General features: G+C 40.0%; 2 protein-coding genes across 4 annotated transcripts in view; one reads left to right on the top strand and one right to left on the bottom strand.

The window, feature by feature from the left end:
* Positions 1-20,988, top strand: part of WDR26 (WD repeat domain 26) — a 38,447-nt gene extending 17,459 nt beyond the window's left edge. The window contains exons 8-14 of one of the 2 annotated variants that reach the window (XM_021543295.4): positions 1,539-1,679; positions 2,959-3,078; positions 3,812-3,957; positions 4,491-4,569; positions 5,160-5,289; positions 7,714-7,899; positions 9,289-10,017. In XM_021543295.4, coding sequence (XP_021398970.1) covers positions 1,539-1,679; positions 2,959-3,078; positions 3,812-3,957; positions 4,491-4,569; positions 5,160-5,289; positions 7,714-7,899; positions 9,289-9,314 — 828 coding nt within the window. In that variant the 3' untranslated portion in view covers positions 9,315-10,017. Of the gene's footprint in view, positions 1-1,538; positions 1,680-2,958; positions 3,079-3,811; positions 3,958-4,490; positions 4,570-5,159; positions 5,290-7,713; positions 7,900-9,288; positions 10,018-20,735 lie in introns of those variants that run through there. The other variant, XM_077781911.2, reaches the window with a different exon arrangement.
* On the bottom strand, positions 414-25,383 carry CNIH4 (cornichon family member 4). Of its 2 annotated transcripts, none has more exons than XM_085575921.1 (5): positions 25,281-25,383; positions 23,885-23,953; positions 22,985-23,097; positions 18,865-19,005; positions 414-562 (listed from the first exon to the last, which is right to left on the bottom strand). In XM_085575921.1, the coding sequence occupies exons 1-5, from the start codon at positions 25,347-25,349 to the stop codon at positions 538-540; spliced, it is 417 nt and encodes a 138-aa protein (XP_085432047.1). In that variant the 5' UTR covers positions 25,350-25,383; the 3' UTR covers positions 414-537. The 2 variants fall into 2 exon arrangements, with proteins under 2 accessions (XP_085432047.1, XP_021398971.1); XM_021543296.4 differs by lacking the exon at positions 414-562 and adding an exon at positions 18,077-18,278.
* Positions 25,384-25,431: the final 48 nt, after the last annotated feature.

The following is a 25,431-nucleotide window of genomic DNA, read 5'->3' on the forward strand; positions in this document are numbered from 1 at the left end:
TGTTTGCCTGAAATACTACTGTTTTAGAGCATAGTATAGCAGCTTTATGGTATTTGAAGGGAAGTATGAGAGCAGTATGGAAGATAGCAACAGGCACAGAGTGCTATCATTAGAAGAGGAATATCCTTTGTATCTTGTTCCTCATGAGTTTCGAATGTGCTGAAGTGACAGGCTACTTTAATCCTGTTGTTAAAAAAAAAAAATTATCTGTTCCAGACAAGCTCCAGGATGTGAGATATCATCAGACATGACTCAGTTTCCTTGAAAATCACTTTAGCTATAGACACAGCAGTGTCTAATGCAGCCCAGGAATAATGATTAGAATGAAAAAGGGGTCTTGAGGAGGTCCATTCATTTGCCTCTCTTTCTCTGCTACTCTGAAGATTATTCTCGGCTCGCTTTCTTTTGAGGAATTTACTTTTTCTAGCCAGCAGAACTTCCAGTGCTGTAGGCTGGCTGAGAGTCACCAAATCCCTCACAGCTGATCCCAGGAAACAATCCTGTGTGTCACTCTTCCTCTGGTTTTTCTCTTTAGAATCAAGAAGTGCTCTGTTGATTAATACTGAAAAAAAGAGAGAAGGGACAATTAGAGAAATTGAGCTAGATTTTCAAATTAGTCATGCTTTTTGAAAAAAAGGTGGAGATGTAAGCATCTGCCATGCATGGAAAAAAATGGGGGAGGGTGGGTAGGGGGAGGACAATTTGATTGCCGTTTCCAAGAGGCTTTAGAATAATTATTGTCAGCGTTTTAACAAGCTCTATTCTAATTGTGTACATGCTGTTGCCAAGAATCAGTGCTAATACTGTACTGAAACATGTTTCTGTATTTAGGAAGCCAGTGTGTGGTTGTTTCACAGTATCTAGCTGTACTATTTATTTTTACAAGCTTCTTGAAAAGTCAAGTTCCTCCGACAAAGCAGTAATAAACCAGTTGTAATATAGAGATGATACAAGATGCTGCATGTGCCAAGTATGCTTCATTCACTAAATCTGGCAAAAAACGGCTTGCTGTAGGCAACGCTTCTGAAATAACACCTCACAAGGAAGCTTTTAAAAGATCTTTCTGTAAATCTTCTTCCTTGAGCAGCACACACAAGATACATGCAAGCTGATAAAAATATTGGCACTTCAAGGTTTTTCCTTGTCAGCAGCTGTGAGGGTTTTGATTCTGTATTTAACCAGAACAGGTTTCCAACATGTCTTTCCTTTTAAGAAAGTAACTTAATTCTGTAAAATACAGATGATAATACTTTCATTAGAAATTGTAGAAAAACTTGACACTACAGAAATCTTCTGTACTAAGGCAAGTGTAATGTAAAACTTGGTACACAGTGGTCTTTCTTCAGTTTTATGTTGAGAATCACAGAATACTGGAACAAAAATACTTATGAGTGTTTTTGTTTTGAAGGTTAAAGTTAGGGCTTTCATTTTCTGACCCTGTAAACTGTCAAACCTCCCATGCTGTAGATGGTTGCTCTGGAAGTGTGAAATGTGGTGGGAGTTCATTTGCACTGTCTCAAGAACCTCTCTTGTTCCAGGACACTCACCAGCTAAAACTACTTAAGACATTAGAAGGTCATGCGTACGGGGTCTCCTACATTGCCTGGAGTCCAGATGACAACTACCTTGTTGCCTGTGGCCCAGATGATTGTTCTGAGCTTTGGCTCTGGAATGTACAAGTAAGTGGTGGCTAAGAGTGAAAAAGAAAATTTTGTGGTCAGCCTGCTGCTTTTGTTTCAATATCTAAACACTGCAGGTATGAAAAAAGCAGTTGCTGGTAACTCCTGCCAAGGTGGGAATGTAAAGAAGAAATGCTGATCTCGCTGTCCTCCTCTCAATTTGAAAAAAATAATTTGTAGTCTGAAAATGCTCTTTGGAGGACAGACCTGAAATTGAACTCCAAGTCTTAAGTGTCTGGGATTGTGCAGCAATTCTTGTGTGTGTGGTTACTATCCTTTCTGAGAAGCGATGGCATAAATGCATAGTGTGTCAGAGAGTTCCTGAAGAGGAGGACAGCAAATCAATCAAGAGAAGCAGAGGGCAGAAGTATCACTGAAGGGGGAAGCAGATGCTCAACGATGATTGTAACAAGTAGCAAAAGTAAAAGATGCAAACTATTTTGCTTCATGTAATCCTCCCAGTGAAGTTAGTGAAAGAGGTTTCAATTTATGATTTTTCCATCAGGCACTTGGGCATTTTGCCATTCCCTCCATGAATTTGAAAGTCACTTTCTGCTGTTGAATTTTATGGGCACTTGAGTTGATACAAAAGCTTCCCTTGCCTTGGTTTAGAGCTGCATAGACTTCCTTGTGCTGTCTTGGACTCTGAACTAATGTAGTTTCCTAAAACAAAAACGTTCCCTTTCTTCACCCTTGGAACACTTTTCTTCTGTTTAATTGACTAAATTGGCTCAGTGAAGAGCACTGCTGACAATGCCACTCATTGGTGTTCTGGAAACCGTAGCTTTATATGCTAGGCATGAAAGCTAAATTTTGGCATGGAGAGCTTCAGCTCAAGGAAAAAAATATTCTAACTATTGTGATATTCCTAACTTCTTACTAAAATGTATTTTGTCACATCTTTTCTTGTAGTCCCTACCTGCCTCCTTTCTTTCAGTGTTTTGGTTTCTTTTCATTTGATAGTGCTTGTCACTCTCTTGGCTTGTTTGTATAATTTGTTTTTGTTCACTCAAAATCTTTTAGTTGTCTGACACACCAACTATTCTATCTCTCTTGATTTTAGAGACAAAAGAAATTGACCCAAATCAAGTCCAGATTCATTGGATATACTAAAGTAGTTCTGCCTTTTCATTGCATTATTCATAAATATGTGTTGCTTTTTAATAAGCCTGTTGAAATATATGCACCTCCAAACTCTGTTCATGTCAGATAAAATTACTAGTACCTCTTTGGGAAAGGGTTCTGGTATAAGGCCCCGCTGCCTTCGTTTATTTTCCAGACTGGGGAGCTGAGGACAAAGATGAGCCAGTCTCATGAAGACAGTTTAACAAGTGTGGCCTGGAATCCTGATGGGAAGCGTTTTGTAACGGGAGGGCAGCGTGGACAGTTCTATCAGTGTGTAAGTTCTCTCCATCTGTCCCTTTGAAAGCAAAGCAAGAAATTAAAGTTTGGTTGATGCTTTTTCAGGTTTTGTGTGTGTGTACACTAAAGCTTCTAATCCTTTGTAATTCAAAGAAGCAATACATTAATGCAGGTATTTCAACAGCACTTTTGTATGGGGCAGTTTGAAGATTTTCAAAAATTTTTGCCTGCCTCGAGGATTTGTGGTCTGGAATTTTCTTAGCTGCTTCAGAAAAAAAATATTAACAAAAAGCAGTAGCTTTGTCCACAAGTGTTATTATTCCATGGAATTTTGACTACGTCTTTCTTAGTTTTTGCATGCTGTCTTTGCTTAATGAAAACAAATGTGAGACCCTCATTACTTGACTAATGTTGGTTTGGGGTGGTAGTCCACAGTTTCACCATATTCGTGATTATTTTTTTCAACTGGTTCCCACAATAATAATGTAGTATGCAGACCACACTATGAAGGTCAGCTCAGTGATGGGGTGCAGGTGGCATGAGAAAATAAGTGACAGGAGGGATTCTCTGCTCTCCAGGGCAGATTCCTATAAAAACCCTTGGTTAAATCAACCAACTCCTAATTCATTAAGACCTCCCTTATAAAGGGTAAGATTGCTTTCTGTAGCAATTGCCTGAATACAAAGTGGAAAATATTTTTGTGTCACTGCTCGCTCCTCAGAAACCTAAGACTAATAGTTGAATGTCTGTTGTTTTTTTCTTCTGCTCAGGATTTAGATGGTAATCTCCTTGACTCCTGGGAAGGGGTGAGAGTACAATGCCTTTGGTGCTTGAGTGATGGGAAAACTGTTCTAGCGTCGGACACACACCAGCGAATTCGGGGTTATAACTTCGAGGATCTCACAGACAGGAACATGTAAATGCCTCTTTATTTGGTTGTGAATTCCTGCTTCTTAGTGTCAGAAGAAAATTGAGGAAGGATGTGGGGGACAGGATGAGAAACAAGTTACTAAATGTTCTCAATGTTAAAATATGGGACAAAGATTAGTGAGTAAATTTCAACAAGCAGCATTAGCTCAAGTATTAGAAATAACTTCTAATGCTAATATTAGAACTAATAAGTTCTAATAACTTCTAAGCACTAGAGTAGGTTTCTGGTTTTGGCATTTCTGTCATCACTAGTACTTGTAGTGTTCTCAATTCCTGGCATATTTTAGTAGATTCTGCCTTGAATTTAGGAGTTGAGGTCCAAAGTCCCTTTTGGTCTTGGTGTTTGGCCTAAATATAAACAAGTGTTGCAAACCTGGCTTGTACTGGTTTATAGAGTCATACAGTATTTCAGATTTGGAACTGTTGTTCCCTGATCATACTGCAGAGACAGGACATGCCTGTTGTCTTGATGCCGCATCATTGTCTGGTTATCTTGACTCTCATGTCTTATCATTTCAGAGTACAAGAGGATCATCCTATTATGTCGTTTACTATTTCAAAAAATGGCCGTTTAGCTTTGTTAAATGTAGCAACTCAGGTGAGTTGGGGATGTTGAAAGGAAATGGAAATAAATCTGCTTGCAACTGCTACCTGTTTTTAAATATTTAGATGTGAGTTGGAATGTTTGATATTAACGGTTGTATATTGTGTAATATGAAGGCCTTAATATTCATAAATACAGCATGGAATTAATTCTCTGACAAGAAGGCAATCTTATTCTTGTGACCTGATTTTTTTTTTTTTTTTTTTTTTTTTTTTTTTTTTGACTGATTCATAGTCAAGAGTTTCATATTGGGAAATATGTACTATTAAATGTTATTGTCTGGCTGTTGCATTGAGAAGCCAGGTGTAGCAAGAGCTGTGGCACTTTACATGTCTAGGGGCTCAGATTCTGTATATCTATTTCTGATTTTGAAACCTTGGGTAAGAATAAAGCTTTCAGTGTGGAAGCGACCTACTGTGAAAGTTTAGTTTAGTAATTTGAAACATCTTTACTCTTTTCACTTAATAACAGTACTGAAGTTGGCTTTAAAGTAGTGCCGTGTCTAATTTTTTTTCATTGCTCAGAAGAATGCCATTAATAATACTTAATGATAAAATAACTTTCTTTAAATTTCTTATTTCCAGGGAGTTCACTTATGGGACTTACAAGACAGAGTTTTAGTGAGAAAGTATCAAGGTGTTACACAAGGATTTTACACAATTCACTCGTGTTTTGGAGGTCATAATGAAGATTTCATTGCGAGTGGCAGTGAAGGTAACACCATTCTCCTTTGTGCAGAAAATTGGAATACTGTATCCTTTCTATACCTTCATCTTATAGATGACAGTTGCAAACAAAAACATTAGAAAAGCAAACCAACTGGCTCATGAAATAAATTTGAGGCATGCTGAGATTGTGGCATACTTCAAGAAGTAATTGTGGGCTGGCAGACAGAATCTTCTGAGAGGATGGCAGAGGTAGAACACATTAATGTCTCTTTTGTGTTCCTCCTCTAAAGCAAAAGCATCTGCACAGTTTTAATTAGAAGTGGGTGGGGTGTTCTTGATGGGTTTTTTTTGTGGTATGATATTTAGACTTCTGGTTTGAATGAAATGTACTTATGGGGAATAGCAGCTTCATTTGCCTGTTGAAGATACAGGTGTGGTGAGATTATTTTAATTTCCATAGAATCACTTTAATTACAGACAGAGTAGCCTCAAATTAGGCAGTTGTTGACGTAGTCTGGTAGAGTTTCTTGGTGATTAAAGGCTTTGTAGTATGTTTTTATTCAGCTGTCTGTGGCAAGAGTAGAAATTTGTCAAAAGCTTATGTGTTGAATTGGTTCAGTTTTGTCACTGGGGTGGTGCCATCATCTGCCATGGAGGTCACTTAAAATTCAAGCTTATGCAAGGGTAAGAATTACATTTGTAATATGTAAACAAATTACTGCAAGTAACGTGTAACACATAGTTCTTAGGAAACAAGGTTGGCCAAGGCATTTCCTACTCTCTGTTTTTGGAAAATATGAAATATATCTAAAAGAAAACCAAGTTTCACACTCTGACTATATCCAGTCGAATATGACTGAAAGACAGCACCTGCAGTCCTCCAATCCAGTGTGAACCTTTTTCCATGGCTGGACAAATGTCTTTGAGACCTGAGTGCTTGAAAGTTCAGAATTTAGCTATAGTTATGTGCAGGTGTAGCTACTGTAGTGTACCAGTCTTTTTGACTGGTTTGACTACCAGTTTGACTTCCATTGTTTAAAAACTACTGTAGTTGAAACTGGCAGTAAGGAACTGATGGTTTCTTAGATTTGAACTGTCTGAAGCTGTTGCCTTTGTGCAAATGTTTCTACTGAAACTATTTTTTAAAAACAAGCAAGCAATAATTACAGGTCATATTCTCATAGTTGGCTTTAAAAAGTAGTTGATCACATTGTCATAACCTCTTAAAACATCTTGTCAGCTAGGTAGGGGTTTTCCTGGCAATTGCATCCATAGGAAGAAAATAGAAGTCTGTCTCAGAGGGGAATTGACTGCTGCCTTAAAGTAGCTATCTTGTTTTTCCCGAACAAAAGTACTGCTTTGTCTTTAGGCATTGGTTATCTGACAGAGCAGAGGCTTGTGTGTCTAGTGTGTGAATTGTGTTGTTTGGTGAATGGCATGGATATGCAGTCCCCATGAAATCCTAAATGGAATGGAAGCACAGCCAGAGCATTGGCATCAGCACAAGCACATGTGAAGGTGATGCCTCAGATGAGTTAATTCAGCACAGGACAAGAGTTACCACATGGGAAAAAGCCATGAGGCTGTTCTAGCAGGAAGGTCAGAGAGCAAGTATGTTTTACAAGGGGCTGGGAGGAGGAATAGAGGAAGACTGGTGTGTTTGCTGAGCCTTCAGTGGCATCTATGTGAAAGCCTTTTAAATAGATCAAAATACATTCATTTGGTTGGTAGACCCCAATACTAGGCTTTGTGTAATACTAGCAATAGAAGTCATTAAAAGCTTCCCATCACAGACTAGGATGTGCAGAGTTTATTTGCATCTACTTCAATACGTACAAATTGATACCTTTAAATACCACACAGTAGTTGGTTGTTGAAGACAGCAATAGTTCACAGTTTGAGCCATTAAGCTTTAGCCCTCCCTCATTTGCTTTGTTTGCACTTTCACTGGAGTGTTACAGGCTTTTAGTGTTAAAATGTTTTTCATAAACTATAGAACTGTGGTCTTACCTGGTACTCATCAACAGGAGGTGGTTATAGTTATTCTTAGTACTCATGACTTTATATTGCATTTACTAATTTGCAAATACAATTAATTTGAGGGGGGGAAAATCTGCAAGTCTTCCTTTTGAATAAGATTACAACTCCATACATGTAATTAAAGAGTAGTTTAGTTTCTATTTTTGCCCCTGTATTGACTTAATTGCATTACAGTCAAATGTTTTTCTTCAAACACCAAGTGTAGGAGATTTGCAGGTGTTAAAAAAGAATGTGTCTCTTAATGGAAGAGCTTTGCTTGTGCTCTTTTGATGACTTTTAAAAGAAAAATTTTGTTAGTGCCATTCCACACTGGAGACTCGAGTTTTTGGCATGGGTTTTAATGAGAGCAGTTGTGAAAACGCTGTTGGCCCCACAGGTGGGTCTGTACAGAGCAGCGCTGCTCAGGCTGCTTTCCATGTGTTTGGTTCAGATCACAAAGTGTACATCTGGCACAAGCGCAGCGAGCTGCCCATCGCGGAGCTGACGGGGCACACGCGCACGGTGAACTGCGTGAGCTGGAACCCGCAGGTCCCGGCCATGATGGCCAGCGCCTCCGACGACGGCACCGTTAGGATATGGGGACCAGCGCCTTTCGTAGACAACCAGGATATTGAAGGTAAAAAAATGTCGGACTGAAAAAGCACTTACTGCTTTGTTTTGGTTTTTCTAGTGTATGACTGGTGGTTTTTATCCGAGTTACTCAATTTGTGGTATAAAAGAAGACAAAACTGATTATTTCCAACATTATTCTGACATGGCCCTGTAGAAAACTGTGGTGTCACTAAGACCTTAGGATTATATTAACTTATTTATGCAGACTACATAAAAACCTTTCTTTCGATGCTTAGGTTTACTAATGTACGATGTTATTAAAATTTAAACCACACTGCAAATTGAGTAATGGTATTGTAATGGTTACAAAAGGAATTTCCAGTGTCTAGAGAGAGTGTAAAGTTTTACCCTAGAGAACCTGTACAAGTTTGTATCTTTACTAACCATCAGTAACCACATGTGTCCAGGGGAGAGAGAGATAATGCTAATTTTTTTCCTGCCAAAATGCGCCCAGCTGTTCTCAGCCCTTCTTGCCTCCCCCAGATTAAAAAGATGACTGCTGAGGAGTTGTTGAGCAGTTTATATGCTTCTGTCATTATGTATTCAGCCTTGCAGTGAGAATTTACAGGAGACATTAAAATGATATATAGTATATCCTATTGCCACAGAACCTCATGGATGAGACTTCAAGGGGAACCTGGGCAAAGTAATCAAAGAGAAATCATTAAGTGTTGGTAGATAAGTAAACACCTCTAGTTCAGAATATCCCTTAGATAAAAATGGCTAAAAGTTGGAAGGATGTTAGGAGGAAGAATTAACTCTTCTGCCTGCTCCAGTGCTTTGATACAAGTACTTCTAGTCTTGGACTAGGTGGACCAGCCTGGCTAATCTGTAACACCTGGAATGGCCCCATAAGGAGTCAGAGCCTGTCCTCCAGCTGGTTTTACTCATGGCTTTTTTGTTTGGTTTTCTCCGGTGAGCTGCTTGCTCGCTCTTTCTTAGTTCCTCCAGAAAATTAACCAGTAAGTGCCATGAAAACCAAACCAACCACAAATGGATTTCTCATAGCAGTGCTTTCACAAGAGGCGTAGGTGCACAGAATATCTAACCACTTAGGAATCCTAAATGGGTGACAAGACAGCTCTGTCATTAGCACACTCCCCATGAACTTGTATGTAAATGTGTGTTACGTCTTTTTGCACCAGATGCTTTTTGAGTACCCACACGTAACATGCTAAAATAATTCCTAGATTGTTTTGAATAATTTTATGTAAAATAAGTAATTTTAAGCATGGAATTTAGCTACAGTAGAAGATCCATTAGCTAGTGCATGTTTGGTTAAAATTTATGTAAATACACTGTATTAATTACCTTATGATAGAAATATGAACTGTTGCTAAGACCTTCAAGCTGCGATTTCTTTCTTTCTCTCTATGTTTTTGTTTTTGCTCAGAGGAATGCAGTAGCATGGATAGTTGATGGCGAATTTGGAGCAGACGACTTCAGTTTAACTTAATTAGTCGTATTTTAAATGGCTTGGGATTTGGTGCAAACAAACATGATTGATAGCTGGACAGACATGCTCGTCATGAAAAAGAACCATTTCTGAAGCCCGGTTGGGGCCAAACATTTACCACCTTTGCTTCATAGTAACCAGTCGAGATGAAGCACGTCTTTAGAACTTTGTTGGACACCGTGTTGAAATTACCCCCCCATCGGTTGTGAAGAACTGTGCTACATTCAGGCTAACCATTGAACTCAGTATATATATTTTTCCCTCCTGCCTTTTTGTCTGGCAGGCTACTGTTCTTGTTGCTCTTCTGTGTAATGAAGTTTAAATGCTTGTTTGGAACACTTTATTTAACAGTTTAGAAGGCTTGATAGAAAGAGTGCTTTAGTCTGAAGAGTATACATTGGATAGGAAAGTATTTCCTTCTCTTGTTTCTCAAGTCTCTCTCCGCCTTACTTAGCTTGAGATCTTTGCAGCTTGGTTCATGGATTCTAGCCTTGCCCGTTGCGCAGTATATCTAACAATTGAGAGGATAAACCAATGAACTATGTCAAAAGCACTCTCAGTATCACATTTGACAAAAAGTTTTGTACTTTTCACATAGCTCGTTGCCCTGCAAAGGGGTTAACAGCACAATTTTTTAAAAATAAATTATTTATAGGATTAAAATGACTTCATTTGTATACATTTGGAATTTAAACAATGCAAGAAGTGTTGTGAAACACGGTATCACTGATGCTTTTCTGGAGTGTCCTGACCCAATCAAAAGCAGTGGCTGGAAGGAGATTTATGTAGGCAGTAAAGCTTGTTTCAGATGGAGGAGTTCACTGTCCATCTTAGTAGTTAAACTGTATTAGTTAGGAGGAAAAAAAAGCATTCAGACTGCACCTACCAGTGTAAGAGCTGAAATAAGAAGAGGTATTTTGTTTTTTTTCATTACATAAACATATGCAACAATGCTGGTGTAAAAGGTAGACTACACTTTGGGGGAAGAATGTGTTGAAAGAGTCCTTTCTTCACAAAGTCAACACTTTGTATAAGTAATTTACGTACAAATCATAATTAAACACTTGTATTATGATGGAAATTTTTTCTTTATTTGATAAACAGGGTGGACAGATTTTGTTGTTGAGACTATACTTTTAAGTTTGCAGATTTAAATGCCTCTCCCAGACTTCGTTGCAAGCTGGTGCCATGAACATCTTGACACATCTAGGATTAGTTCCACTAATGTCCCATATTAAGAAAAACCAAGCACTTATAGTTTAAATATTTATTCTTTTTGACATAAACAGATGGCCTGGCATCTCTGTGCTTCTGCACTCCATACAGATCCATTATGGGATGGCACTGGATTCCCTTTTGCCACCTTGGAAAGGTAGTGTTGGTACTGCTGTGAAGTAAAGAAGGAGCAGGGAAGGGCAAGCCACCAGAGTCATATCTGAGCAGGAGTGTGGACTTCATCCTTTCACGAGATAATGATTTAGTGTCCTTATTAGTCATGTGTGGAAGAAGGGTGGGGGAAGGTTTGCTGGAATTCCTGGGAAGAGAGGTGTAGCCACCTTGATGAGGGGAGTGTGGCGTTTCCCAGAAGAACAAAGGTTAGCAGGTTAGATTTTTTTTTTTCTTTTAGATTCCAGCCATCCAATGGTGTTTGTCTTGCCTTGTGTGCAAACTTAAGCATGAGTTGATATTCTGATACTGTGGTTGAAACCAGCCCCAAATCTGACATATGAGTCTTCTAATACCTCCAAAACCAGGTAGGAACTTAATGTTTGGCCTTAAAAGTAAGGTGAATGCTTTGATAGCAATTACTGTCTCACAGCACTGAGAATACATGTATAAATTTAAGATTATACATCAGTTCCTTCTTCCTTTAATCAGTTCTGGAGGAAATTCTTTATTTCCCTTCCTAGTTCAGAAAGTGCAAGATGAGTCAGGCCTGTGGCCTTAATGTTGCAGGAAAACACACAAGTTCCCATGATCAAATTTGAGTAAGCTAAACCTTGGGGTTTAAGGAAAAATTAATTACCTAAACTGTAAACAGTAAGTTGTAGAAGTGTTTTAAATGTTCAAACCATGGTATAATTCCTAAGCAATGCCAGCATGTGAATCCTTGGAAGTTACTCTTAGTATTTTCTTACTCTGGAACTTACGTTTTCAAACCAAATATTGTTTAGGGAGAGTAAGGAGAATAATGGTTTTGATGTCTCTTAGCGTCTCATGCAGTGGTCTGTCACTATGTACTCGTGGAAATAAAGTGGGAACTTTAGGCAGGATCAAATCAAATGCTGAAGGCTGGATCAAATCTCAAGTGCAGATTTAAAGTTTTATATGCACTTCAGGCATTTTTAATGTGGTGGCCATAACTAACCAGAGTGAGACTCCTTCCCTGGTACAGCTGCAGGGGGTGTGTGGGCTGATGCCTGCTTTGCACAGCAGTGCAATTAGGAATTTAAATGTAGGACCTCTGCCAAAACACTGCCCCTCTCTTCTGGACTTGGTTTGTCCCTCTGAGGTATTTAGAAGCTGAGTTAGGGCGAAGCACATGTGGGACCTCTCTCCCTTGGTGTCCTGGTGCAGCCATGCCATGTAATGGCAAGCTCCAAGCAGGTGGCACTGCTTCCAGAGTGTCTCAGTGCCAGCCTGTTTGCATCTCAGGGCTATGAGCAGGCAGGACAGAAAGGTGAGATTAATCTTCATTTTGCCACACTACTCAGTCCCACAGCAGCTGCCATTAGAGATGTAGCAGTGAGTAGCACCCCAACCTGGAGATGAAAGACCAACCTAAATTATTTCCAACACACTGCATATTCACACTATGTGGATTGAAAAGTACCAATACTTTTTGTGCACAGACAATAAAATGAGACTAGGGTGGGGTGGAGGGAAAACCCAAATTAGTTTGCTCATTTGCAACACATTGATTTCCATGTGCTTAAAAATGTTCATAGACTGGAGTGTAAGGCTGGAACAAGTAAACACCCACAATAAATTACTGTATTTCCAGTCAGCAGGCCCATGGTTTTAGAGAAGAAAATACTGTAAGTGTGTACTCATTTTGTAACTTTCTCTGGTCACCTGTTGGCTTCAAATATTCACAGTAGCCCCAGGTTATTATCAAGGCAGATCTCAAAAAACAAAATGCTGAAGCATTTTATTATGAATGTTCTTTAGCTGTTCAGGTAAGTAATTTTCAAGGCACAATTGAACACAAAAGGGAAAATGGTAGCTCTGTTCATGTTTTGGACGGGAGGGAAGTGGGGGAAATGACACCTTTGTTTGTAAATTCCCTCTGTCTTTTCTAAAGTTCTCCAACTTTAAAGTTAACTTCTCTTTATGATTGGAGCAAAGATGCAAGCTAGAAATCTGCCCAGATCTTGCCAGTTACTTCTCAACTTGGCTTCAACCAGGTAATGTTTAATAAAATTATCTGCTGTTGGGAGTTTGTGTCTAGTTGTGTATTTTTACACTGCCAAGTGATACTCCCACCCAAAATTAGTTGTAAAGGCTTCCTTAGCAGGAAGCCTGGACTCGTACAATTAGCTGTAGCTCGAGGGGATATGTTGTAGATCCAAATGGGGAGGGAGGTAGAGAAAAAATAATGGACATAAAAAGCAGGATTTACTGACCAACAAACTACTGTAACTCAAGGGGGAGGAGGAAAAATGCACTTTCAATAGTTTGTCCATATTTTTAGCTACAAAATACACTTGTATCTAAGTTCTTTTTGAGACAACTATTAAGAGGAGCACCCATCCCACAAATGGCCAATCCTCCTTTTGCCCTCCTCCTGTCTTTTCCACATTGGCTTGAGTCCGTTTTCAGCTGCCATACTTGATTTTTGAAAACTGCTACTTTTAACGATGTGTAGAAAGCAAAATCATTAACTATGACACTTTTTTTAAACAGGGTGGACTTAATTGAAGTGTGCAGTGTTGAACTACTGCTGCAGTAGCTGCCTCTAGTTGAAATAAACTGTAGCCAAGTTTTCTATCTATTCATCCAGATAATCTGGATTCAGTTAAACATGTGTGAGAGTGTTCCTCCCATCTGGTATGAGTGTGTGTGTGCATGTGTTCCATGAACAGACAGAGAACCAAATGTTCTAGGTACTTGTCATGTTTTATTGCATACTTTTAAGTCATGTGTATGTGAAGTGTCCTTTGACCAGAAGGTTTTGGTTAATATCAGTATATTTTTATAAATTTGAAATTCATTGTGCCCCATCTTTTTTCATAAACATTTTTCATTCTTAGGGTATATGTGCTAGATTTGGAACTTAACATTTTTAGGCACAGATGGAAAAAGTTATTGGCTCCTTGAAAACATATGGGACAAAATGGATCCTCAAAGCATGTATGTACTTACAAACCAAGCTGTAGAGATCAAGAAAAGAACTTTATTGTTGATCTCAAGATTTCTAAATTGTCAAGATTTATATGGAGTTGTGGTGGAACTAGTTAACACTTAGAGCTTTTGGTATGTAATGACTATTTGCTATGGACTGATATTAAATGTTTCAAAGGATTGCGTTCTTAAACTTTCTGGATTTTTGTTACTCTCTTCAAATATTATTAAGTAGTTAAAAATTTCTTTTGCTATATTACATTAAAAACATAAGAACTTTGGGTCTCGTATTTATTTTCACTTGTTTTACTAATTATTTACAGAACACCATTTTAACTTTTTTATTTTATAAATGTGTAGTATTTTAAACATATCTTTAAAAATTGTTCAATTGGAACTACATTAACTTCTGATTTGTTTTTATTAGGATTTTTAAAAAAAAATACACTTTTTCCATGTTGGTGCACAGCACTTAACAGAAATGTTTGTATTCCCTTTCTTTCAATTCAATAAACAATAAATAACTGGAATGAATAGTTCTTAGTTTCCCTAACTTCACTTATATGACTGACTTGGATGTTGATTTCTTGATCATTAATTATAGATTTCTTCTATAGTATTTCACTTCCTCGCTAGGAAAATTAATTTGTGGCAATTTAGCTGCAGTTCAGTCACTCGGTGCTGTGCTCGGGCTCTCCAGGCTCTACTGTGTGCCTCTAACCCACCTCACCCTTGTGTTTGTGCTGTACTTTAGCACTTGACTTGCCATGTCCCAGGCTGTGCTTATCTCACTTGCTCAACATCTGCTCCCTTGAGGCTCCGTGAAATCCATTTCTCAATGCTTCAGCTTGCTTCAATACCACACTCTGGTTGCTGTAGGTGATTTTTGAGTTTTATGGGGTTTGTTCATACTTCATAGTAAGAAGGTGTCCTCGTGTCTCCTGCCTTGTTGTTCCCTCCAACTTGACCCCACGTTCTTGTCCCTCCTCCCTGTGCCTTAAACCAGAACCTCATCTTTGTCCTGCATTTTTATTCAGCTCTAGCTTATGTTGTGTTAAAAAGCTGTACCTGAATTTCCACTCTTTGTAGCTTTTCCAAACTCAAACCTTCTGCTGATGTGCATTGAATTTTTGAATTCTTTTAACTGATGCATTGATCAGAAGTCTTTGCTCTCTCTAGTAGCACGTTTGTATTAACAGTGTTCACTCCCTTACAGCTTAGGCAGCACATAGATAATTATGGCTTAAATGCAGCTGCAAGAGAAGGGATGGCCTTATTCCTCTGCATGTCCTTTGTGCCACTTCTCTTGGCTGCTGGTATATGCAGGAGGGTTCTTGGGTTGCAAACCTACTTCAGCCATAAATTATTTACACAGCAGATGAAGGAAGTTACTAACAAACCCAGCCAAAAGAGCTGTGCTTCATCTGCCTTTAATGGGCTAGAAGAGTGCAAGAGAAACAGATATATGAATTCTATGGGCCTGTGACTTCTCAGCATTTGTGACATTTAAGTCCTGTGGGTTTGGGGCTTGTTTGGGGTTCTTTTTCCTAATGTATTGTTTGTTTGTTTGTTTGGTTAAATAATTCAGGTTATTTCAAAGAAATTCCACAAGGAACCTGAGAGTAGATGTGTGTTTCTTAATCAGCTTAAATCCAAACTCTGCTCAAGGAGAGCCCTCCCTTACACCTTGTCCCTGCTCTCTGTGCTGCCTGGTCACCTCCCTGCATGTCTCACAGGTGCCAGGGCTGTGATCCCAGAAGTGGCAGTGCCAGTTGTCTCCTCACTTTAAAAGACCTGTAGTGCTCTGAAAGGTAACCACTGAGGCTTGTGTGCCACTGTTCCTGCCAAAGCTGAGGTGGTGAATGTACTGATAACTGCATGGTGGTTTATCATATGTAGCCCAGCTTTTCCTACTGCTACCTCCGATGTCTATCACACCCTAAACTTAAAGGCATAAATGGTCTTTTGTCACTTGTACAACAAAATCATAGAGAGCTTCTTATGAGAAGAAAGAATTAGAATAAAGCTCTGACATTCCTGAACAGATAAAGATTTGCCTTTTTGGGCTTATCAGGGTTTCTGGTTGATTGTTAACCTGCATGTAGAATTACTACTGGTCAGACCACTGATTTACCATGTTCCAGAATACAGAACCATTTTAGAAAATCAAACCAGTAATTTACTAGACTGAGGAGGCAAGTATATTCTTGAAAAACAAATTCAATAACCAACAGTCTGTAACTAATGATTAATTAGGAGGAAACATGCAATTCTACACATTTTAATTAGCCCCCCAAATGTAGAATTCTTAACTGTTACGTAATCTCTCTGAAAACTGATGCAAGATTATCATTTTTGCAAGCTGGCTGGGCTGTGGATTGTGGGTGAGGAAAAAGGGCTCAGTAGCATCAGTTAAAAGTTGGAATCCCTGCAGGACTTTGATTTATGTTCACTGATTAGGAGTTTTCTATCAGCCATAGATAATGGTGCCTCACGAAGTTATACCTGAGTACCTCAAATCCAAAGAGAAATAGTCTGAGTGAATAGGAAGGAATCTGTCTTTGATCTCACACCAATTTACGATGATAGCCAGATGAATTTTTTTTAAAAAAATTGATCTCAAAATTTCTTATTGTCTTGAATTCTGTATTTAAGTTTGGGTTTAAATTACTCTGTTCTCTGCTGAAAAATAGGGATTTTTTTTTTTCTTACCACCATAAAAATCTTTATGCTCTGTGGGTCTCCCAGGAATGACATAACTGCAATATCCCTATTTCTAGCTAATTAATCATGTTTTTAGCTATTACAAATATATTTTTTCTGTAGCTGACACTGACCTCTGAAGATCTCTGTTGAAGCAGGCACTGATCCTGTACAGTAAGAAGGCTTTAACATTACCAGTGTAATTATTCAGCAGCATTGTAGTCTCTGAGACCTGCTGCTAAGGTTTTTTCAAGTCTTATAATCAGTTTTTGGACAGTCTACTGTCAGCAATACAGCAAGGATCTGACTTAGGCCTTTTATTCCAACACCCAAAATATGTCAAGTAGGTTTTTTTCACACACAAAATCATTTAATTGCCTACCATAATCTGCTAAGAAGTTACTGACTTTCTGCTCTTTTGAGTAGAAAACTCTCCTTTCTCCAGACCTACCTCGTGTCAGTTTTGGCTTTAGAGAGCAATACTTTCTGTAGATTGATGTTGTCCTGCCAGGTAGTCAGTGGCATCCAGCTGGGGTAGCTGTTTCCTTAGGTTTTTTTTTAACGAGCACAATTTTCAGCATTCATCTTAAACACTGCTTAACTTGGACTCCATCAAAAATTTAAAGCCAAACTCCTCTTAGAACAAACACTGATCACAAGGTTATCTACAACTATAAAGCATCAGTGTTGCCTTTTCATGGCTAGCCCTGAAAACAATTGTTGACGCCAGCTGTAGACTGAAACCCCAAGTACTTAAAAAAAGCTCATAAATTTTCAGATGTAATTACAGAAATGTATTTTTTAAAGTGTTTTAATTGATGTGTTTGTTCCAAGAGACCTGTTTGCAAGCACATATAAAAAACTTAAAAGACAGTTATTGGACAGTGAGGGTACAAACTCAGGTTTATACACTTATCACTGATCAAGAGCTGCACAAAGAGAACTTGCTGGTGTCGCTGAAGCAGAGTCACATCAGAATTGGAGTAAGTGGAGTTATGGGTTACCAGACCATTTCCCTGAGCTAGACAGACTTTTGTTTCACCCTTTTGGCTATGCAAACAGCAGGTTCAGGGAGTAGAACTGCAGATAGTCTTTTGCTCTGTAACCAACTCCACCCCAGTGCAATATGATCGTATCTTTATCTGAATGTCCATGATGCACTTCAATGACAAAATAAGAGTTGAAGGGAAAAAGCAAGTATTAATCACGTTTATCTGGACTATTACACACAACTGTCATATCCACCAAAGGGATCTTAATCCATCCAAATGCAAGACTTCATATAGATTGCTGCAGAAGGGTGGGGAAAGGGAGGAAAATGTAACTTTTATTCCATTGATTTTTGTCTGGAAAGAGTACCAACACAAAGATGCAAGCTGTGTTCCTGTTCCACTTTGAAATCTGTTCCAAGTGCTCCTTTAAATTAAACTCTGATAGGACAGCTTGGCAGCCCGAGTCTCATCCTGACACCTCTCAGCACGAATCAGATATCATTGCTGCACTTGAATGTGTTCAGGAACAACCATCATTAGCAGCTAATGCTACTGGAACGAGTTTCCCTTATCACCTTTCAATTGCTATGAGGTCATTTCTGTAAGCAAGGATGTCATCTTACAGAAACAGCAGCTCCAGAAGTTTGGCTTGTAAAGTAACAAAAACAACTGCTACACAGATCCAATGCCTTTTGAAAATATTTTATGTTAAAAATACAGAAAAATATTTCTTGTTCAAAGAGGAAAAATATACTGCATGACGACACTGATCTAGGTGTGTTCAGGAGGTGTCTGTGGCTCCACAACCAGTCACTGGAGTGATGACCCAATTTGGCAGCTAATGGTTCTCTTTCAACTTCTCAATCATTTATCAAAGCCAGAATCATACTGTGACAAAACAGAAAACATGATACCAGTGGATTACTGAAGCTTGTGCAAGCAGGAGCAGCTCTCACTGTCATGGGAGAGCTGCACTGAGAGAACCTGAAATAGAAAGTCAAGGCATTTTCTGCTGTGTGCTTTGCTTAGGAAGACAAGGCTGCAGAATCAATACTGCAGCAGAGGAACAGCAGCTCTGCCCTGGAGTAAGTGGCCTTACTACAGAACACATCTATTTGTAACTCAGCCAGATGATCTTCGTTTTCAAAAAACAACTTGTAAAATAAACTTGATCCTCAAGAGTATTTCCTTTCTAAACAGGCCACTTACTGTAGGTGGTAGAAGCATGCATCTCTTTACATTGCACTTGTGGTTTTGAGGTTAAGGAATAGCCTGAGTTTCCAAACAGTGTTTGATCAGAATGAATAAAATCATATAATGAGCCCAGAGATAGCTGTCAAAATGTATTACTGAGGCTTAGCAGGATGCAAAAATCTAAGACGTGAATACCAGCAATTACACCAGTGGAACAGAGGAGATAAAAATAGCTGGCAGACAATCCCTTTGTTCCTTAGGAGCAACTTTTGAAACTAACCTGTAAAGGTACATGAAGAAACAGAGCAGATGAAAGCCCAGCTTAATCATGGCTTCTTTCATGTGTGATTTCAGTTGTCCTCGATTATGGATCTCTGTGGGATCAAATACTCCCATGTTTCCACTTGGCACCATAATGTACCTGAAAGTTAAAGAATTAAAAAAAAAACAAACCCAAACAAACAAAACAAAACAAAAAAAAGCACACAACAAAACTCAAAAATGTAATCACTGAAACATCAGGGAGTGTCAGGACAAGAGGCAGGGAAAAGCTTGCCAAGACTTTAATCTGAACAGTTGTTTCACAGTTCAAGGTAAGGGAGTTCTGGATATTGCAGCTATCTCTGCCAGTACAACTCACAAATAATAAGAGAACAAGAAGTACTAAAAGCATCAGCCCAGCTTCCCATGTATAAATTAGAGAGATCCCAGTTAACAGCCAATTCCAGCTCATTTTAATTGCTGTTCACAGTTAGTTGCTGTCATGGAGAAAACACCCACCCACGATGGAAAGATGCATTAGATCAAAGGGACTGGGAAATAACCTAATTTAACTAAGAATCTGTAATTTATTTAGCAAAAGCCCTTACAGAGAAAATCACAAACTCCAGTGGTCACAATGAGATGGCATAAGCCAAAGCAAAGGACCTGTGCTGTTACCCCTGCCTCTGTCACAGCCATGCTGGGACTCCTCAGCACAGACACTGAGGCCAAGAGGATGAGTCGGGCAGAACTGAAGATGTCAGGTTCTGCTGTCCAAACCCACATGGGAACAAAAGCTGAGTGGAATGTAAGCCAAGGAAGCATGAAACCAGCAAACCAAATGTTTACGTCCTGTGACTATTGAGCCAGCAGCACATTCTCTTGTCAGAAGAATTTCTCACTCCAGCTGAGCTCAGGCTAGAACATCACTCAGATGTTATATAGGTTCTGCCTTTCTGGGATCAGACTCTTTCTATACAGGAATTTAATCTTTTGTCTTAAAGCTGGAGCAGAAATGTGGTCTCAGAACAGCACACTTGTTCAGTTTCCTTAGTATACTCCAGTGACATTCATTTCCATAAAGGAGGGGAAGGGAAGGAAAGGAAACAAGCAACAGGGATGTTTTCTAGCAGCAGCAGGACATTAGGAAAGAAAAAGTTCAGCCTACAGCAGTTGTCTATCACAGAGGCACTGAAAAGCACTGCAGCATACTTGACTAATACCAGAGACAGTTGTGTCCCATTAAAAATAGTTCATGTTAAATAACTCCAGTATGAAATTCCCTTCTAAATTTGAAGTTTTGAATGCTAGTTTTTAGTGTTACCACTAAAAATTATTGTCCATCTCCTGGGAATGTAACACATTTTATTGAAATTAAAGGAGGAACATGTTTCCTGTACCAAATTATCCTAGAAACAGAATGCATGTTTTTCTTCCATGTCTGGGATATGAGTGCCATAAAGACAGCATGCATTAATTCTGATTTTTTTAAAAATGGTGCAACTTAAATGATGTAACTTAGTTATGTAAACTGTGAGGCACTTCTTCCAAGAGGTCCACAAGGCAGGACAGCCTATATTCTATATCTAAGGAGCTGAGTCATGGATACAATGCTGCTCAATGCTGACAAACCCAGCTCAAGCCAGTTGTCATCCTCTACACAGCAAAAACACTTCTGCAGCAAACAAGTAAACTGTCAGCTTTAATAAATATATGCAGCAGTGCCTCCAGGATTTCCATTCAGTGGAAGCTGCTACCACAGCAACAGGATATTTCCCTCTAGATTTCCCAATTTTTAAAGGGATGTAGAAGTTCTGACCAGAATTTTCAGTGAATTGTAAAGATTTATTTTTTAATTTTTTTTTTTTTTTTTTTTTTTTACTTTTCCAGTTTTATCTTCTTAAAGGCATGGCAAGAATCTCATTACTTGGACCTATTCTCTCAAGGAGATCTATATAACAAAGAAGAAAAATAAAGCTGAATGCTTCCCTCTGAATTTTAAAACAAGGAGAATATAAGACAAAACTGTCTGACTGGAGACACTGCAAAAATAATCAAAAAAAGGTTCACTATCATATGAGTGTGCTGAACAAGAAGGGCCAGTAGGATGTTACAATAAATAAGCTGCAACTTTGGAAGTCTCTCTTGATGCTGTTTTTGAGTAATTTATCCTTCCCAGGATTGTTTCTGATACCCTTCCCACACAAAACCTCTCCTCTCTCACTGAAATCCTTGAGAGAATTACTAAATTAAGCCAGACTGCCCATAGCTGCCATGCAGTCATTGAGATTAAGGAAGTTTTAAAGAAAAGTGAATAAGGGGAAGAGATTATCCTACCTTTCCTTCTATCACTTACACTGCAAAACAGGGGCTTCTTCAATCTCAACAGGATTCTTCTTCTCTTGTATTTCTAACCTAAATTTCCCCTCTTTTACTTTGGACCCTTTATTCCTGGTGCTATCACTGCAGTTCCTAATGAGCTGAAATGCTAAACCCCACACTTGCTTTTGCAGGCCTCCAACTCCTTCACTAGAGATGGGATAGTCCAGGCTATTAATGTGGGAGAAACTCCTTGATCCTCAGAAAGAAGGGGGGATTAGTGATACAGGCCTAATATTTTGATTTCTTATTGCCTACACTGCACATCTAAAATTAAGGAAACAATCCTGGATTTTAGGATATTCAGAATATTTATGCTATGTAGGACATATATAAAATGAGAGCTGTCAATACAAAACAGCAATCAAAGCTTACTGCCCAACAGTAGAAATAGAAATAATTTCTCTTTTAAAACTATCTTTAACCAGTTTTAGAAGCAAAAGCAAGAGCCTGCTTTAAAAATTAATATAGGTACACAAAATGAAGCAGCAAAGTGGTAACCAGCACAAGGAATTTTGACAGCTTCAAATAAAATGCATTCTGTCTGTGGTGTCTTAGCCTTGCCTAAATGAAACATCAAACCCTAAACTTGCCAGCAGATCCCAAACCAAATATTGGTCACTACAGGTCACAGCTGTACATAGAGAGGGGCAAACAAAACCATGCCCCATGTGTGTGTATTTAGGCAACATTTATTTATTAAGCATAAAGTTACACTGTCTCATGTTTCTCCAGCTTAGACACATTTGAAGGCTTTGCTGGCAGCTCTGTAGGAAACAAGGGTGATACTTATGAAAATTTAGATAGCACAGCTATTTTGCCCAACCAGGTTGTCAGTACAGAGAGCCTCAACTTTATTGTAATGAGAGCTGTGAGACTTCCTGTTTAATTCTACCAGCAACTCAACCCAGCCCTGCAAACAGTTAGTCCTGGCAGGTTCAGGCAAACAAGAATTACAGCCACTTTCCATACCTGTACATTTAACATTTGGGTTCTTGTGTTCCCTCAGTACAGTGACTGGAGATAATTTGTGACAAATTCACACCCAGTTTCCATCAGCCAAACACCTGTGAAGGGTCAGTTCTCCACACACCAAATGATATCAGATAAAAAGAACATGGTTTGAACTGACAGTCCCAGTGATGCCACATGGAAATCCCCACTGGTAACTAAACCATTTCCAAGGGGGGCAGCCCAGTGTACAAAAAGCAGTAAGACACAGCTGTCCTAGGGTGAAAAGGCTGCAAACCTTCCCAAATCCAAACCTGCAGGATGGGGGGGGGGGCAAAACCAGTGCAGATGAGAGGAAGGCACAAGTCAGTAAATGAAGGAGGATGCAAGGGACAGCACCACAGCCCCATGGTTTCACAACCATCAGCCATGCCAGCCTAAGCACTTTTATGCTGACAGCACCATCAGGAATGGCATGAAAACATAATTAACTCTGTTTTCAGTTCTATTTCATAATCAAATTAATCTGCTATCATTTCCTATGAATTTGGAAATGACCCACAAATGGAGATTCCTGGGCATTAAAGAGAATGCAAGTAAAGGCCAGAAGTGTCATGTCCTTTACATTGTTGGATTTCTTGTCATTTTAACGACAAGGAATTATGTTAGTTTGATCAATGAAGACTGTTAGCAGCTCAAGAAGGCAACTGAAACATCTCCCCATGACATATTATTCATTTTTGTACTACACTTAAAGCTAAACCAGAAACAGTGCTACAAAGAAACCCCACAATCCCTTGAGCACTTACCTATATATATTCCATGTGGCCACTGGCAGGTTAAGGAGAAAGATGAACCAGTGCAATGAAATAAGCATTAATACCGTGACAACAGCATGGCCAATCACCTCAGGCACCACCCACTACAAAAAGGGGAAAGAGGAAAGAGTTACATGCACACATGTAAATTCCTTTATGAAAAAGACATCTATTTGGGATTACAATGTGATTATAACCATGTAACAGCAGAGGCAGGGTGTTCCATCACGGTCTGGACAAATTTAATACCTTCAGGCAGATTCCACACAAGCAAGCAGAAATCAAGCCCTGAGATATTGTAACAGAGGTACTTTTTCCAAGCATGACAAACATTTCTAGAGAGCAGCTCTCTGAACACAACTATTGTACACAAGCATCCAAGAAAGAGAACTGAGAAAGTAGACAGAGCTCATTTGAAATCACTGCAGAGAAGAGTGGGTTCAGGGATTCAGATAATTAAAACCTCCACAAACAGCCCCAGGCTTGGAAAAGATAAGAAAGGTGGTCAATATAAAAACTGGCATCACAAACTGGGTCAGCCCCTGGCAATTACACGTTCTTGGATTGACAGGATTCTCTGCCTTTCTATCTCACATTAAGAAAAAGACACCTTTAAATCAAAGTAAACACACCCATGGGAAGGCCATATTGGTTTAATGCCAAGAGTTTTAAGCAGATTCATTTAAAAAGGTACTTTTGAAATGGAATTTGCTGAAAAATGGACATCCAAAAAAAAAAAAGAAAAGAAAGAAAAAGTAGAAATAAGGGATACATGCAAAATACTGCCAAACAGGGTTCCTCAGATACCCATCACACCCCAGTTATTTGCAATGCTCAGGTGAAGGATGTGGTTTTCTCAAAGCACAGCAAGTGCAAAGAAGAACAATTTACTTTATTGAGCTTGGAGCAGCACGATCTAGCATTGATGTAGTCACATTCCAGATCTGATAGTGTGATTATCTGAAGTTCAGGATAAGGAAACACTGTATGGTAATTCAGAATACACAAATCTTTACTTTTAGCCAATAAACTGGGGACAACCCTCTGCTCTCAGCATTCACTGCCTTGCTCTACCTTGCTCTGTCAAAGGTGTATTTCGTTACAACTCACTCTTATTTTAGAGAGGTTTGGCTACATTTTATCAGGCCAAGTGATTTTATTATATTTTCTCCAGGGCAACTGTTGTACAAGTGCTAAAGTTCAGTTCAGCTCTTAAAACAGACCAAGGAGGCAAACTCAGTACTTTTAGTATCAAATTGTTACTACAACCCTTGAAACCAAAACTTAATGGGCAGGAGGAGCTAATGCACTTTTAAACTCTCCTCACAAAATTGTGCAGTTTTAAGCAGTGAATCTACTTTCCTTTTTTTCTCCCGCAACATTTACAACAATATTGAATTAATTAACACTTTGCCAAGAAAGAATAAGAGTAACATTAATTACTGAATGAGCTTTCAGACAGAAAAGTCCTCTCAAAAATGTCTTAGGATGGACCTAACCATGCACCTCACCATGCTGTCCCCTGCAGAGCTCACGGTTCTTTTCTCTGAGGAAATGAACACTAAGAGATCTTTTTCATATTCCTAAAAAATGGGAAAAGTCTGTTCATTTGTCAACATACAACTTATCTTCTAGGATGATTCTTTTTTTTTTTTTTTTAGTGGTTTTGCCAGAACTCGGCAGACCCTTAAAAATCCCAATCCCATCAGGACTGAAAGAACAAAAAAAACCACCAAAAACTAAGAAAACTGAGAAAACTAAGGAAAAGAAGGCAAATCAGTGCCTTTACACTGCAACAACTCCAGCCAGCCAGCCCAGGCTGCGGACCTGTCCCTGACAAAGCAGATGGAAACGCGCCGGGCTCGCTCGGGGAGCGCCGGGCTCGCACGGAGAGCGCCGGGCTCGCTCGGGGAGCGCCGGGCTCGCTCGGGGAGCGCCGGGCTCGCTCGGGGAGCGCCGGGCTCGCACGGAGAGCGCCGGGCTCGCTCGGAGAGCGCCGGGCTCGCTCGGGGAGCGCCGGGCTCGCTCGGAGAGCGCCGCCGGCCGCGCCCCGCAGGCCCCGCAGCTCCCCGGCAGCTCCCGAGCCCCGCTCGCTCCCGCAGCCGCGCCCGGTCCCTCGGCCGCGGCCCCGCGGAGCTGCAGCGCCCGGCCCCGCCCCGCGGCCCAGCGCTGCCCTCCGCCCCGCCGCCCTCAGCCCCCCGGCCCCGCCGCCGCCCCAGCGGGCCCGGCCCGCCCCGGTGCCCCTCCCTGCCCGCGCCGCGCCCCCCGCGCCGCAGGAGCAGGATACGAAGTAGACGGAGAGGAAGATGAGGGCGCAGCAGTCGATCAGCGAGAAGATGAAGACCACCGACTCCATCCCGCCGCCGCGCCCGCCGCGCCTGGGCCCTCCCGGCCGCCGTAGGCACCGCCCCGCCCGGGCGGGCCCGCGCAGCGCGGCA

Source organism: Lonchura striata, chromosome 3, assembly GCF_050655825.1.
Source record: "Lonchura striata isolate lonStrDom1 chromosome 3, ASM5065582v1, whole genome shotgun sequence".
In the NCBI taxonomy this organism is placed as follows: domain Eukaryota; kingdom Metazoa; phylum Chordata; class Aves; order Passeriformes; family Estrildidae; genus Lonchura; species Lonchura striata.

What these genes read in the sequence shown, in the direction of transcription:
- CNIH4 (XM_021543296.4), bottom strand. Translation starts at nt 25,349, where the DNA reads ATGGAGTCGGTGGTCTTCATCTTCTCGCTGATCGACTGCTGCGCCCTC. An exon ending in TCTTCCTCTCCGTCTACTTC is followed by an intron (nt 23,954 to 25,280) that starts GTATCCTGCTCC and finishes CCTGAACTTCAG; the next exon opens with ATAATCACACTATCAGATCT. An exon ending in TTCTTCATGTACCTTTACAG is followed by an intron (nt 18,279 to 18,864) that starts GTTAGTTTCAAA and finishes GTTTTGTCACAG; the next exon opens with TATGATTCTGGCTTTGATAA.